This window comes from Bombus terrestris, chromosome 3, assembly GCF_910591885.1.
Source record: "Bombus terrestris chromosome 3, iyBomTerr1.2, whole genome shotgun sequence".
Taxonomy (NCBI): domain Eukaryota; kingdom Metazoa; phylum Arthropoda; class Insecta; order Hymenoptera; family Apidae; genus Bombus; species Bombus terrestris.
The window spans coordinates 11,907,849-11,925,604 of record NC_063271.1 but is presented as its reverse complement, the minus strand read 5'-3'; the positions used below and the strand labels follow the sequence as shown (position 1 = coordinate 11,925,604).

Below are 17,756 nucleotides of genomic sequence, written 5' to 3'. Positions count from 1 at the left end.
ACCCTGTCGATTGAGGTATTATTGGCATGATGTTTGCGGTTTATTACGTTGTAGTGGCGATTTTCGTCCAATTTTAATCATTTTTAGACGTTGACGATGGCGATGTCTTTAATTTGCATCGTCGATTATACGAGTTTCGTTGTACCTACTACGAAATATTGAGTCATTACGAAATTTAGGAAAAATGTAGCATTTCGTCAAATGACAAATGTTTCTTTTAATGACTTCTTGCAAAGATTACTATCGTTTAAGAAAATAGAACATTTGATAGATTTTTAACAGTTTAATCTTCAACGAATCTACAAATGTATCTAAGTATGTTATCCAAACAGTACAGCAAAGAAAGCTATTGTTCGTTTAATGGAAATTTTCCATTTGCCTACTTACTATCGTAAACTATCAATAATGATACGAGCTAAGGTAACCAAACACAAGATCTACTTTCGAACGGTTTAATTTCAAAGATATCTACATAGATTTGATTGCAACATGTTTTCTTCGTCCCCTATCCAACACTTGGAGATTAACGCCGAGACGCCTAACTTCGTAAAACGTACTATATTATATTAATACACAATAAAAAATTGATATCTGCAAATGTCAAACACTATAGATCGCTTTATTATCTAAGAAGTTCGTTATTTTCAGCTCGTTTGGTTATCAAATCACAGATAAGATAGGAACGGTTCTTTCAAATTGAGGAGACTATCTTGATTAATTTAAGCAATAATATATAAACCAACTCACTATTTCAACGAATCGTATATTTTACTTTATTATACCATTAATAATGTTCTAAATGGACAATTTAAATTTCATATGATACATATCTGATATTGCCACAGGCATTATATTATTATTTATACTATTTTTATACTTCACGAACATTCAAGTATCTGTATCCATTAATTTATACATTTATGTAACATTCATAAATATTAATACTTATGAGCAACAGTGTACACATTCAGTGTGCAATATCAACATAAATTTTCCACGAATTAATATTTCAATATCAATGTTTCTTCATTCGCCATTTGTAAATATCGCAAACAAGACACGGTAAATGGAATTTTCGCTGCGCGAGACAGAATAAAAGCGAATTGCAACACGACTTGCGGAGCAACATAAACGCAGTTACGTTCGTTGCGCAGAAGACACTGGGAAACGTATTAAAATCCGACCGTTCTCCATGTAAATTACTCGGTGTTGCATCCGCGGTGCACATGCAGTAAACCGCTTGGTTTAGATTTACGCGTTCCAACAGCAACGCACCGCGAAACACGTAGAACATACGTGGCACAAACATGGTCCATTGGTACCGAAGCTGGTTACTTCCAAAGTAACACGTGTTGCATGATCAAATAGTACACGAAAAGTGGTCGCACGAAAGCAGGAGCGGAAGGCGGATAACAAGATTCCTGATCAATATTCCTCGGCTAAGGAAATTTGAGAACGGTCGAACAGAGGATTACTTGTTCGAACCTCCGTTCTCTCCACGAAGAACACAAGTGTTCTTGGAAACTACGTTTCGAGTAGATACTCCGAGTATCTTTCACTGAAATATGCCCTTGTATGTTTCCCTGTTATCGAAGACCAACCGTTTTATTAATATTTATGTGACTATTGGATGAAACGCGAAATATTCTTGATTTAGGAAGTAGATGATTTTGAAGTATTAAATGTAAGTTATAGAAAAAGATGTGGATTAAATAATAAAATAATATCTTATTAATGATACCTTTATTTATATATGAAACTTTTTCTTCTCTTTTCTTTGTCTAGTATATGTTTGTAATATGGAATATATCAATACTTGTTTTAGTGTGACTGTTAGTTTAAAATTTAAAAAAACGTAGAGAATACTGCAGTACGTTCTTTCAATTTTCTACTACATTTACACGCATCCATCGAACGAAAACCAAGTATGCCAGCAAATCTAAAAGCAATTCGATAAACCAGCAACACACTATACCTACCAGAGAGTACTAATTCTCCAGACCAGTCGGTACAAAGGCTTAACCAAGCACGAACGATCAGAGACAACGAGAGAGGCCTAACGATCTATCAGGGCCGCGGGCGTTGAAACAAAAAGGCTACCACGACAATGGTAGAGGCATTTCGTGGGAGCGCGATAACAAAGCTCCCTTCGCGCAAACGTTCCCGTTAAAAAGAGAAAGAGAAAAATGCGAGTCCGCTAGCCCTCCGTCACCCTTTCTTTCTCTTTCCCTTAGGCATTAAGTAACTTACACACGGCGAGACTTATCTCGATGCAAAATTCAAAACTAGATCTAGTTTGAGACGGTTTCAAGTATCACGGCTACTTATATTACCTTTTAAGAGAAGTTCAGAAAACTATGACACTTTGTATCAAATAATTCATAATGCAAATCTATTTATTATTTGTACTATTTATAAGAGTGATTGAATATGATTTTAGAAGGTGAAATTGCTCTTACAAGGTACAAAGTCAATTTCAATGATTGATGGTGGGCATAACTTGAAAAAGAATATATAGATACATATAAATACATATGCGCCCAGATATGAATATCTCTATATACGCTAACGTTTGTCTCATAAATATTTTGAACCTCCCATGCAATTAACTCTTAAATAGTTAACTGTGAATCCCGTACATCACACGAGCACGCTCAAAATTGTAAATTGTTAAGATTTATAAATGTTTCGACGATACATGAATCATGTATTTCCTATTTTAAAATCTATTAGATATATGGGGAAAATATATTAACTGACAGATAAATAATTATATCCAAAATCTACATGAAAATTTCTTTTAAATTTTGCAATATAGTTATTGCAGCATACCAGTATTTTAATTCGTAATGGAATAACAAACGAAGGGTTAAGACGCTAATCTAATTTATACACTGGTCTATTTGAGAAAATACCCCATTATGTCTTAAACAGTTTAACAATTGCATAGTGTCGTTGCATGTGTATGCATTACAATGATGCGAAGATTCAAAAACTTGTGTCTCGCTGCATGCGGCGAAGCGAATCTCTATAAAGACCCCGCCTCCCTTTGTCCCTTCTTCAAGCAACGACCGACGTCTCAGCGAGATAGCGCCGGTCGAAGGAAACATCCCGGAAGGAGACACGAAAAAGAATGGAGGGAAAAAAGCACGTGTAGGTAGTCAGAGAACGGTGTACACGCGGGGTTTGTTTACAGGCCATGGAACTCTACTCTCTTTCTACACGAGTTCCTTGACTCGTAATCGAACCACGGTAATTCCCTTTTCTATGCTACTACGTCTTCTTTCTTTTTTTCCTTGACTTTCCCCCTCTCCTTTGTTCTTTCTATCCCTTCCCTTTGCCCCTTTGTAATTCTACCAGCAGAGGCTTACTCGGTCGCGTGGAGTTCCACGATTCACGTGGAGAACGGTAATCGCGCGCAGCTGCACCGCCTTTCAGGTAAAAAGGCTCGTTCACGAAAGTCGCGATGCGCGACGACAATAGACGACCGGCGGTCGATCGTTGTCGCGACATAATCGAAAGTATAGAAGAGAATCGTGACGCTCGAGTCATCTGATCGCAACAGGGCGATATTCCAAGGTGGCTAGGCAGGTAGAAGGCTAGGTAAAATCTAGGAGCATCCTGGGTGCTAGCTATTGTTCCTTTGTGCGCGAGCATGGAGGTCTTGAAAAGTGGGTATCCGGGTAATAACCGATTCAACAGCTAATGGGAGAATAAATGCGTTTCCGCTACTTTGGATTCTACATACAAATTTCTATGGGAATTTCGTTTTTTAGAGTGGTCTCGATAATATAGAATCTCTTTCTTCTTATAAATATCTATTAATTAAATCATACACAAACATATATTGCATATCATTTTAATGTATAATGTCAATTTACAATTTTCTAAAATGAAGCCCCTCTAGGCTTCCTAAATATTCATATTGCATACTAGCCGCATTAGGTCAGTGCACTTCACTGACACACATTTCTCGGACATAGCCTCCCTGCTCCGCCAAAGACAAAGGCAGAGAATCTTCCCAGCTTATTTACCTAATTATACTCCCTTTCTTCCAAACTACCAAAAACGTGTTCTAAAACTCACCTATGACGGTGTTAGCAGCGACCTCTTTCGCGGCGGCAGCAGCAGCCGCCGGTCCATGAGCCAAGAAATCACTCAGAGACAACGAAGAAGCGATGATCTGCCGTTTCTCCTCGAAATTTAAATAATCCAGGCTATTGCTCCTCTGTGGTCCAGCAACGATCGTCACGGTCTTTGCCGCGTGATGATGATGGTGCTGCTGGTGTAAATTGTTCTCCACTGAGAGGTTACTGGGTTTCTCATTGCCAGACTCATTGTTGGCCGCTGGACTAGGCACCAGATATACACCGCTAACGCGTATGGACATCGTCTTGGGGCGATCCTTGAAACGGCCACGCTTCTTCCGCCTCCAGGGGCTGAGGATCGCAACCAGGCCCGGTAACGAAGCTACCGGCTGCTGGCCAGTTGAAACATCCTGACGGCTGCCCGGTCGAGAGGTCGGCTCGCGTCGCTTGTTACTTCGAGGCAGCTCCACGGCTCGGCGTTTAGTGCGTTCACGATCGCCGAGGAAAATTTATGGGCTCCACTGTGCGCTTCTGGCAGCGGCTACCGTGTACGCTGCACTCGATGATCGGTTGATTTTATTTTCGTCGATCTTCACGGCCTCTTTAATTCCCACTGAAATTCTTAGACTTAATTTCTTCGATTGTCACTTGCACTTTTACGACGAATTATGATCTCCTAATTCTCCTTCTTCCTTTTTCCTTACTTTTCTAGTTATTTTAGATGTAATTGATTACTACTAGATAGAAAAAGGTACAACAGGTATTCAAGATGGCAGGATTTCCGTATCACGCTTTAAAATTTCAATGGAGTCGAATTCGCTGAGTGGCAAATATATTTTTCCTGTATTTGTATTTTCGACGATTATGGCACTCTGTATGAAAAATGGCCGACCCAAACGGGGTAACTCCGGACCGTTGCTTCGACGGTCTTTATTTATAACGGAAGGAAGCGAATACGAGCCTTCCGCGGTCTTTTTTTTCTCTCGTGGCGGCCACGAGACACTCCGTGCTCGGTCGACGCTCCACGGAATCGTCCTGCGCAATAGGAATAGAGTAAAACGTTAACTCTCTCGCTAATGGCACTGGCTGTCATGAACGACGTGCATTGTATCGTACGGAAGAGGTCGCGAACGATTGTGTGTCCACCGTCCCACGAAATGTCTCGTTGCGGTCCATCGACCTTCTGTCGCTTTGATTATCGACTGTTTGATCCAAGCTTAAACGAGTGCAAACCTTATATGTTATTCTGGTCATGATTTAAAAGTCACTAAACTCGCATCGATCGTAATGCACACCTTAATAATGAAATCGATAAATTTTGATATGTCAATTTGTTCACAATCGTACAAACAGAATACACGATCGAATTTGTATAGTAAACTTCGTATGATGAAATATTTTCATTGTATCGAAACAAAACGAGGTGTCATGTATGAGTTGAAACAACATTTCTACGAACGGAGCAATCGTACCTAACCTAACCTGTACTCCATCTGAAAACGCGGCGAGATGCCGAAGGTCGAGATACGACAGCATTGGCTCGGCCAGAGAAAAATATCTCGTGACTATGGTACGTGCAAATAAAACGACATTCACGATTACGTAAAATACAATAAATGAGGCTGGTACGCGCAATATACGAAGCTTGAGGCACGAAGCCGGTTAACGCGAGTAACCTCAAACATCCGGAACTTATACTGACTGCCAAAAGAGTACGTACTACAGAGTAGTCATGTATACGGGACGGGTTACAGCGCACGCAGAAAGTATTCGGTTTTATCGATGAAACGGCACGGTGTAATGTCACCGAGCACAGCGTGATGGTGGTCGAGAGAGGAGCCGGTATTACGAGACGCATTTCGTGGACGCACAGAGGACACACACAGGCACGTTTTGTTGTGACGAGAGACACACATACTAGATGATTCCTTAGGGCAGTGTGGATGGCTGTTTTCGGATGGCAGGATTTGAGAAGGAGCACGAACGCTCCTCTCGACGTAATATCACAGCGGTGACGATTCACGGCAGGCGTCGCCACTCCTTCACGGAACACCTGTGTGCCTCCTAGCTGCAGGTGAGAGGAGAGCGAGACGGAGAGAAAGGACGCAACGATTATAAACACAGAAGCACATACTACGCGCGTACGCACTGAGCCACGTAGAAGAAAGACAGACGGATGCAGGCACAATAAGTGGAGAGGTACAATGCCACCGATCTCTCCGAATGAACTTAGCACAGACGAGAGAAGAATAAGGCGAAGCTAAACGAGCCACGATATCACGACGACGAACAACGATCAGGGGTAGAAGGAGCAACGCCGACGTCGACAAGGAAGCACGCACTCGTAAAGTTGACACACACGCTGCTCTCTCGGTATTCGCACACAAGAGAGAAACACAAACGCGAGAAACGTCTCGCGTCGGGATGTTCGCGAAAAACAGACGATCTCGTATAGACACGGACACACGGAGGACCGGATAGTTCGCGCGGGGACGGATTCGCGACGGAATTAATTACCACTGCACCGATGCAACGTGTAAAAACAAACGGAGACCAGACAAACAGGCAACAACGACGACGACAACCGCGCCACGAAACACACACCGAGCGAGGCTCGTGAACACTGAGGGCGGCCATGCGATCACGGCGCCGCCACACGACGCCGATAGGTATCATCAGCCACGAGACAACGCCGCGCCAGACGAGAATGGGGGAAAGTGAAGCTACTATACTACCTTCGCCGTAATTTTTCATTAATGAATTTACGAAGGGTCTGGAACCGGCTGCTGCAACAGGATGGGTTACGTGGTTACGGAACTATAGGGTGGAATAAATTGTTCCTCCACTATAGGGAATAACTATTTATCCAGGGAGAAAATATTTTGTTCAATTTATTTGATTAATTTCCTGCTTGTAATGATTAAAACGCGAGTGAAATTAAGATCATTATTTGCATACGTATGATCGTATCGCATGGTCATATTGATTTTTTATAATTTGTGGTAACATAGAATGTAAAATAATCGATAAAGATGTTTTCAAATTTTTATAAAAATATGTTTCTGTACCTCAAATTATACTTTTCTCATCACCCGATTTTAATACAATAATTTATGAAAAACTTACTCAAAAGTAGGTCACGCTTAGTTCATTGTTCCCGCTAATCTTACCCTAATAAGTTAACTAAAAACCATATAGTCCACGTATGTATATCTTTCACATTATATTCGCGTGTATTCTGTGTTCGTTCCTTTTTATTTTTAATTGAAGAAAATTATAGATCGCGTTAGAATGTCATTCGTACCGCCTGTTACGCTCCAAAATGTAAACAACGCTCGTGATAGACTGTAAATGCCTATAACGACGACTATAGACCAAAGTCACGCGAACATGCGTTGCGATGGAAATCTTTAGGAACGATACCTCATTGTGTACTTTGTAAACATTAGGAATTTTTCTTCTACATACTTCTGTGTATATTTACCAAATATTTCGCTGCTGAAATCATTAAAAGAAAAATAAATAAACAAAAATTAAGTCTTAATGAAGTTGTTTTCAACTCACAGTCAGACAAACTTTTAGCGAAATCAAACTCAAGCCCATTTTCACGCAATTCGAAAAGTTGCAGATTTAATTAGATGTATCCAGTGTGATAGTTAATCGAAATCCGATGTAATGGTTAATTAAAACTTCTAAAGCAAACAATTAGAGAAACAGCGACGTTCCAGTTTCCGGTTCGTGTTTTGCTTTATTGAATTTTCGTTCTCCTAGAAATAATTCTCGTTGGAATGCTGAAGATAACTTTTATCTTCGATACTTAACAATTACAGATGAGAAACATGAAACTAAAACTTTAGATAGTTACAAAGTCTTAGAATTCCTAGCCAACCTCCTAACAGACACAGAAAACGGAAGAAGATCAAAGACTAAAACCATTTTCGAGAAGAAGAAAAGATTCTTCGTATAGCGTCTACGCGGCCAACGACGAGAAATGCTCTAAAACGGAACTTCAGAAGAATTCTGTGGAACGTCTAGTTGGATTCTATCAAACGGAACCTATCATTACAAAGGATCTCGGACTGTCTACTTGAGCGATATTTCCAGGGATTGTAATAAAGACACAGCTTCATTTTCTTCTATATTTTCAGTTATGTATCCCTGGAAAAAAATGCATGGCCTTTTTCTTGATTTAAGAAGAATTCGATGCAGTGAAGATATAGCTTCATAAGTGGCAATAGAGATGGTAATATATATATATATATATGTCATGAAATGATGTTTTTGGTTCTCTTTCAGATGACGGAGATTACCGATTTGCATATATACGCTGTTACCCTATTTAGATAACTTTCATAGGCAAATAATATTCTACTCAACATTTAAGGATTTGGAAAGTTACAAAAGGTATCTATTAAGTAATAGGAAATAATCAAAACTATGACATTATCCCGAACACACAATTGTCTTAAGACATTATGCATCGGAAGCATCGAGGCGCGAACGTTCGAACTGGAAATTGCTGGACGGAGCATGACGCGAAGCACGTGGTATTTCCGAGGCGTCTAGACTCCTTAATTTAAACCGACTCGCGAATCTACCGACGTTTCGGCCCCGTCTAGCCGCTGTCACAACGAAACGGCTGAAATATGAGAAACACAACCCTCTCCTCGAACCAAGCACCCAAATCTTTTTTCTACCATGTCCACGTGTAAATCCGCCTTTCGTTTGGAAACAAAGAAGCCAGCTGTTGGTTGGATTCGAGGGAAATCTATCCGTCTGTTCGCGAAACAAAACATACGGTGAAATTCGAATTTAATTCGGAAGTTGGTTGTTCTCTTTGAAAATAGAACGGAAACGAGTATTACGTACTGCTTTGCTAACACCGGCGCTCTCATCTTTTACGCTCGATCGCGGCTTAAGCAATGCACGTCTGCGTTGAAAGTAGTAGAAACTACGGCCAAGAGATGCGTTTATTGGCACTGGCCCAGTGGCGACTCTTCTTCTCCAGCGTTCGTCTCTCGCCAAATGTAGCCTCGTCACAGGCCGCATCTTCGTGTAATAGTGTTCGTACCAACGCAGAAACAACTGTTTTAAATACTGTTCGCCGATATATCTCTCTGTTCTTGTAATCTAGTGCGAATCACAGAAAGGCTGCGTTACGCTTCAGTTCAATGGTCAAAGTAGTCACTTCCGTTCAACGGACAGACGGTTCTCGTTGACGATATTAAGTGAGGTATAAACTGTACTCTGAACCGATCCATCGATCGCTGCGAATTAAGGTCAGTTTAATGAAAAGAAACATGATTAAGTGTTTTCCTAGATCTAAGAATATCCGAGGTGAAGAGCTTCGTCTTTGAGGAGGAGCGATACTGTCGCTATGTATATCCGAATAAAAGGATTCTAGAAATAAGAAGATAACTTGCCATATATTTTTAATTGTATAAGATTGTTGATTTTGTCGCTTTATGTTGGATAAGAGTATGGTTTTATTTAAAAAGTATCAATGATTTATTAAAAAAGTTTATTATTAGCAATACCACTTAACAACGAGTTTATGGTATATACATTTAAAAAAGTAGTTGACGTTTGAATTTTATTTTCTTTATTCCCTGAAATCGCTATAAAATGCAGTTGACTGCTGTAATCCGTTCAATTGGTACAAAGACCGTTCCCCGTGGCGGATCTATAATTATTCAGTATGTTTGTGAGCGATTCCAGGAACCATTCTTGGCCACTGGGCGAACGCCGCCCACTTAACAGTATTAATAATTGCAATAAGGAACGGGCATCCTTGCTGGGTCAAATTATCAGACAATTCACAATTAAGAGGCAGAGGGTGGAGACGTATAATTAAGGCAAAGTGACGGTACATCAGCGACAACCGCAAGCATCTACCAGTGGCAGCTAGCGTTGCACTTACATTTCCTTGTGCTTTCACGGCTTTCTAAATGCAATCTGCTCACAACAAGCAACCGCCATCAAGCAAAATGTCGTTCAGTTAAAAGAAAATTCAGTTTTTATCAATCACATTTACAGTATATTGACTTCCTTACTCATTCTATCACGAATATACCGCCGTTCATAGGAATTCGAACACTTTGATTGATTCGCATTAAAAATATACAAATGTTAATGAAATATATGAATTAATGGTAAACTAACGACCACAACCACTATTTACTATTTTCTTATGGAAACAACAAATATATATCATACTTAATTGCTTATTTTTGGAATTAATGATATATTGAAAGAAGGTTAGCCAAAGGGTAGCGTATGCAATATAATTAACTCGATCGAACACATTATCACATTTTGCCCGGTATACCGACATAAAAAAAGATTGTACCTAATCAACAAAAATCCTATAGAAGCAACTAAGACTGTGAAATCATTTTCAAATGTATTGAATTGTTCGAAACATATCAATATTTTCCGTTCAATCTACTTAATATATAATCTAGTCTTTTGTATTTAATATCACGTAACCAGCGTGGTTGTTAATGTCCCAAAATATAATAAATCATTGCATTTTAGATAGAGGTATGCTCGATAGAGGTATGTTTCAGCTTGCACGAATGTCGGTCTCCCCAATTTTGTAATTCAAATACATTTTGCCAAAAATAGGCAAGTGTGCAGAATTAAAATAGACATTAAAACGGCATAAAAAAAGAATACGCATAAACATTATACATTAGTCAGAACGATACATCGGAATTTATTCAACGATTGTGCGAATAAAAACGCGACTCTGACAGATTTTACATTCCCATTCGCTACATTTCGATGCAACACGTCGTGTGCATCGCGCATAACGCGTATCTAGCGACATGCGAACTCTGCTGCTCTCCATCATTGGTTATTTATAGCGGGCGCAATAATCATAAGTGCAATTCGTAACGATCTAACAAGACAGTCTATGTACACTATAACGTAAAAATTATAACAATTAATATGATAAGAATAGATTTCAATAAAAATTGTATGGCATCCTTAGTATTGTATATTCTATGGATATCGAATAACAAGTGGAAATGCCATTTTATCTTCCCTTTTGTTTGAACCACTACTTCTTAGAGAAATGAGAAAAAGTGGTGTGTGTAAACAAAGGGTACGTAGGTATGGCGACATAGTAGAGAAACATAGAAATTAAATAGTGAATAAATCACATGTTAGTTAAAGTCATAGTACGACAAACGTTTCTGTGATAGAAAGAAAATACGCAAGGCGCAAGAGTAGTATAACTACGCATATACTATAGGCGGTCACCCATCTTTCTGGTATACACGAAGCAACGTATTGCACACCACAGAGAAACGTTAGCTCCGAACCATGTCGCCAATAGTAGCATGTATACGACAAAGCATCTATTTTATATATTAAATGAATTAATTTTTTATTTATATATAATGGTAATTATACATTTATTATATTATTAAAACAAAAATAATTTTATAATAAATACTGAAGCAGCTTCAGCGTAAATATCAAGCGTATATTATTGCATTAACATTATAACAAAGTTATTAATAAAGTACGGATATTTATGCATTTTTATACTTCTATGAACATAACTAAAGGTACATTAAGACATAACTGTTCACCGTGAAAATATAAAACCAGGTAACGGGCCCATAATTGATCTAGACGCGTTGCAACATGGGTACCGTATCGATGGAAGAATCTGCGATTAACTTCGAAGCGTACTAAACGCGCTTATCGCAAGATCGAACGATAACAAAAGCTTGCGCTACGTCCGTCCATCAGATCGTTGGCCAACCGTCTGGATAAGACGTTGTTCGACGCGATAATGGCAGGAAATTAATGACAGCTAAAAGGGATGGGAACGACGGACGGAGTAATGAAGAGATTGCTTTCCTTATTACCGTGTAAATTCATATTACTCTGTTGCATTAACGGGGACGCCAGCGAAACGTTCAAAGAAAGGGAAGTAACGTGTCATGTGCTGTGAAACGTTTTAAATTGTAATTAAGAATACGATATACATATTTAACGTTAGTGAACGCTAGTAATTATTTAGAATTGCTGCCACCTTACCAATTTCGATGATTTTTGAATATATTGTAGAAATGAACACCTTGAGCAACTTTTTCCTATAGAAATAGCTTCCGCTTGGCCTTAGTTCCTGAGATATTCGCAGAAAATTGTCGGTAGCACTACACTAAATTTTGCCTATAAATTATGCGTTCGCAGCAGCGTATACGTTAATATTGGTTACCAGCCGCCATACGGCGCGGCGCTTGGATAAAATAAGGTCTAACCCAAACCTAATTCTTATCTTTTGTTTACAGTTTATATGGGCTTAGATTATGCGTTATTTCATCCAAGCCGCCGCGCTGTAATTTACAAGCGAATTTCACTGTAGTGGTACCGACAATTTTTTGCAAACATCTCGGAAACTAAGACCGAGCGTCGGTTGTATGTATAAGAAAAAGTTATTCAGATTGTTGTATTTCTACAACATATTAAAAAGTCATCGAAATCGGTGAAGTGAGCAACTTGTAAATAGTTACCGAATTATTTTTATAGCTACTAAGCATATAGAAGTGCTTGTAACGAAATTATTGTGGAATTTTATTGAAATAGGAAAATGATTATACACGTTCATTTTCTAATCTATTTTGAGAAAAATTTCGACCTGACAAACGAGACCTCTTCGGTGAACGTCTGTCATAAAATCGAGGAAAGAACAGATTCAAAAAAGACAATTACGAATTAATTGTTGGATGTAATTTCTCATATTAGTATTTCTCATATTTTTTAAATATTGCTTTACGATACATTTTGTCTCTTTATCATTTTCATATCTATAATTATACCCAAAATGAGGATTAGGTAAAAACAATAGTATCTGCCATAAATATACCGCAAAGTAATAGGAACAAAACAAATAATTCTCACCATAGAAGGAAGATTCCATGTAATATAATTTCACCGACAAACAGAATATTCAGAGCCGCGATAAATACCAGCACCTAGCGTTTTTGTTCTTCACATTGCACACAGTAAACGACTTAAGGGACCGCGTGTTTAATCGCGTATTTAATATATTTAATACATTTAATAAACCCGTGGCTGGAAATTAAATTCCTCTCTTTCCTGCTCATTACGACCACCGGAAGACGATGAGGTGGGAAAAGTTTAATCTCTTTATCGTTACGATATTACGAGTGGATCGGTATTCTTGATACAAAGTCTTCGCGCAAATGTATAATTCCGGAAGGAAGAAAAACCGCGACTTGGCGGAATATTAGCAAGGAATAAAAGTATGTATATCTAACGTCTGGTATCATCGTTTCGACGATAACTTCATAAGCGAAAGTGGCGATCTCTCGTCGGATTAACCTAATGGAATAAATTACTCGAAACAGAAGGACCATTGCTGCTTTTTCCTCCTTTCGTTGCAAGACGCTATCGAATCTCATTACCCGCTGCTGTTCTCTCCAAGAACTTCGTTAACAAACGAACAACTCGTTGAACTTGAATTTGCCATTTTTCCCTCTTCGAAATTTAATCGAAAGACGATTTCTATCGGTTTTTCTTTCGTTACTGTGGCCATAGCAATCAACCATACATAGCGTATACATACGTAATATGTGTAGTAAACATTTTGTCTATACTAAACAATCGTGTATTACAAACTACCTAATTACATTATACGTCATTTTTATTATACAATATAATTTAATTTTGTAAAATCACAACTTTTTTTCTCATTTTTTTTTTTCTTTTCTTGATCGTCACTGTAAATAATTATCGTATTATCTACTACTTTTATACTACGTTTCATTTGTATAATATGAAAAAAAGAAGCATTCTGTTTTCAGATGATTTCAAACAGTTGATTTTTGCCTGCTTTTTCAGGCTGAACAGTCACTCCACTGTGCATCGTTTCATTCAAAGGATCAAAGAGGAAATTTGAAACTTCATTTACCGGATCAGGACTTGCCCAAAGCTGTTACAGAAGACATTTCCCATAGATAACACATAGTCTGGTCGATAGCGGATGTTCTTTAAAGCATTTTTCAGACAGGCCAGCACCTAAAAGCTTGTCCAGCAAAAGCGCCGTAAAGGCGGATCAGGATTTACGGGCGAGGTGTGTGTTTGAAAAACAAAGCCTCTTTATTCGGAGACCCTCGATGGATTATTACATGACAGGATACGACATTAATGTCGCAAAGACTTCAGGTTCATGGTTTCTCACGTGCAAACTGTATACCTTCGCACGCGTTTCAGCGATACGAGTATCATAGTAAATCATTTTTCTTGATGTTTTCATCGCTAACTTACTTCCTTCTAATTTAAACCTAATATAATATCTAACTGTTCTAAGTATCTTTTAAGCATGGATATGTGTGAATTCTATTTGCGTCCACATTGACTATCATTTATATCGATGACATTCAACTTGCAACAAATCAATACGAACTTTCTGCCTAATGCGATATAATTTGTCTCTTCGATCCTCCAGAAATCTACATGATACAATATCCATAAATAGTTGCTGATCATACTAATCATTGCTGTCTGTTTCAATTACCTCATCGAAAGCAGCGCAAACAAGCGGTCAGAAGGTCGAGATTTTAAAAGCACGAGCAGCCATCTCTCGCGCGACGCAAGGACTTTCATCTCACGACTTTGAGCCATTGTAAGAGCGCAATTAGAAAGCCAGAATGCCGTAACGGAACGCGACATTCGTTTCATTGACACGCTTTTATCTTTCAATTTACCCGCTTGTATTGCACGATCACAATTTTCTCATAAAGAAGGACTCAAACATCGGCGAAGATATTCGAATACCACGCACAGGTCGCCGCTGGTGCTCCGCTTTTCCATCTAATCTTTGATGGTTCGCCACAAGAGCGACCGCAGGAAAATTCTTCGGATAACAGTGTTGTCACCCTCGAATTCCTGGTTGCTTCGCAAAGAGTATAAACGGATATGAAATTGGGACACTAGGTCTTGCAGTGACTACTATACCGATTCGTTAGTCATATCCTTATGAAAGATGGAAGGATTAAAAAGAGGACAGCAATCTGAGTGTAGTTTCATTTCGGCGAATTCGGGACAAGGTTGTTCATTCATGCGTGATTTCTGCTCTATTGTGATCGATGTTAGTGGATATTTTTTGAGTTGTGATCAACGGATCAACGGATACTAAATTTTATTATTGGATTAAAATGGATGAAAAAGGATTTAGTGTAGAATGATATGTAGAAACACTGAAGGTATGATGATGATTTTGTTAGAAAATTATGGAACTACAGTTTGAGCTTATTTTTAACACGTATTTTAATTACTGTTTTAAAATGGATATTTTTCAGGAAGTTTGTAATAAATAAACAGAATGCTAAAATGAGTTATAAAATTAAGATAATAGCGGGGAGAGGGGTCAGATTTGATGTATTTACACATATTATAGATATTTTGAAATACTTGAACTACATGATTCTACAAATGTCAGAAATCATCGAATTCTTTCCATTTTTGTGTGGAAACGTCAAAATGGAAAGATTAAAATAAATAGAACATACCGAGGCTAGAAATATTTAGGAAATGAAAATATTAAACTATTTTCTCAATTCCATTCAATACATCTTTCATTAAATAATTCAATTCCAAGCATGATATTTTTCATCAAAATCATTCACGAAAAAATTGAGAAAAAGCAGTTAGTAAATTGCCATAAAAATAATTACCATAAAGTTGAATATTCCCCTGCATCTAGGTGGCAAGAAACAAAATGCAAAAATTCTCTAAAACAAGATTTTCACCTATAGATTTAATATATTCCTCACAATTTCCCAACTTTTCTTCTACTTTGCATTCTTCGATAAACTGCCAAGCAATTATCGAATCCCAATTAGAGCTTGACTCTCCTACCCAATAGTTAGGGAAACCATTTAATTGAACCCTGTCAGAGAATATCAACAACGCTAATTACAAAAACTGATACACTGCATCAAGTACAGTATCGACAGTTGACCACAGGATACACGAATATAAAAAATCCCAAGTAATTTCAACTCTACTGCGGTTATCGAAATTCAATGTATCAATTTCCTTCCTGTTTTAATACGTAAAAAGATTTTTAATGTTTTAATAAAAAAGAAACATTAGCATACACCCGATACAAGGAATTACTCTAAGTTACATAATATTTGAATATATGTATTTAATAACACAGAAAATATTCATTTCCTATGTATATAATAAACCAACTGTAGGAATAGGAATGTTATTTCTCACTGTTTTATTTCTTACTCAACAACAATTCATACAAATCTTTAAATTCAAGAGGTTTGTTAATAATAAAAAGAACAAATTATTTGAGCCTAACATAATACAAAGAACGCAGTAGGTTTAGCAACACACGGTATTTCCTCGATAATTTTCCTAAAAGCGAAAAAAAACTTCAACTTCTTCGAAACACTAAAATACCCGCGCACTTGGCAATTCGGGCAAATAACACGAATGTAAAGCGTTTCGCGATGCAGAGACGTTTTCGCGCGGAAACTAGAAACTTTCCAAGGGAGCAAACAGTCTATTGAGTAAATTGTGTGAAAGGATTAGTTTGCTAATGCCACCGACCATCGTGATAGTTTCCAGAAAGGCTCTTCACGTTCGTGGAAGCGTCATGAAAATTTCTCCTCCGTTTCCCTCCGACATCGCACGATTGAACTTGAAATATTTTTCCACGGGAAATAATCCTGAAGCTGACCCAAATCGTAAATTTCTCTCGCTTTATGGTTTAAGAAGAACAAAGGTATGACATGTATCAAACCAAGTTCAGACCCATTCAAGTAACTGGCAACTTATTTCATTATTATTTGTTTGACTTTGTACTATTCTTTCAAATTTCTATTCTCTCATTTTCATTGAAACAAGTCACTTTACAGAATTTGGAACGCTTCACTAATGTGAGTTTATTGTTACAGTTGATTAAAATTTGTGCATTCAAGTTTCGAGTAAAGTTGAGTTAACATTATATGTAAACTATTATCGTTGTTTCATCATTCTGGCGACTTTTGCGAAATCAATGAATTTCAAAGACGATCAAACCCATTCTGAAATGGGTTTTCGTATCGACCTGAGGATAAAAAATTGGATAGAGTTAGAGAGAGGGTACATGATATATCGGAAAATAAACGTGCCACTAAACGGAATTTATTGACACTATATTAAAATAGAGTGAGCATCGATCTTCTTTATTACGTACTTTTCATATAGCTATCGAAAGTAAGATAAGTCGATTGATATACCGTGGGTGGCTCAATAATCGTCGTATAAATGGATGAAAGTAAATGTTTTCTGTTCCCTGTATATTAGCAACGATATAAATTTTACGAGTGTAGAAAAAAAACAGAAAAATTCAGACGTATTTAAATAATAAGTTTCGGTGAAAATAATTAGAAGATTACCACGTAAAAATACGATTTTTTAGCCTTCTTGTTTACTAAGTTCCTTTACAACTCAAATTCTGCTTCTAAGATATCAGCATACTAAGTTACGAATATATCAACGAAAACGATAAATATTTAAATACATGTAAACAGAGCGGTAAGAAGCTCCTCTTGTTAAATGGACATAAATCGTCGCTGAAATCGCGACGCGATGTCCCATATGATGAATCTGTCGGCAAAAGCT

The 17,756-nt window shown here is 37.8% G+C and overlaps 1 protein-coding gene across 12 annotated transcripts in view; it reads right to left on the bottom strand.

Annotated features, from left to right (window-relative positions):
* LOC100648315 (phosphatase and actin regulator 4B) overlaps window positions 1–17,756 on the bottom strand; it is a 397,768-nt gene that overhangs the window by 325,911 nt on the left and 54,101 nt on the right. For 3 of the 12 annotated variants that reach the window (XM_048404192.1, XM_048404193.1, XM_048404198.1), the window contains exons 1-2: window positions 6,007–6,745; window positions 4,087–5,123 (exon numbers count right to left, since the gene is read on the bottom strand). The exons of 7 other annotated variants lie outside the window; for them this stretch is intronic. In XM_048404192.1, the coding sequence (XP_048260149.1) occupies window positions 4,087–4,390 (304 nt within the window). In that variant the 5' untranslated portion in view covers window positions 4,391–5,123; window positions 6,007–6,745. Of the gene's footprint in view, window positions 1–4,086; window positions 5,124–6,006; window positions 6,746–17,756 lie in introns of those variants that run through there. 2 more of the 12 variants (XM_012321134.3, XM_048404194.1) reach the window with 2 other exon arrangements.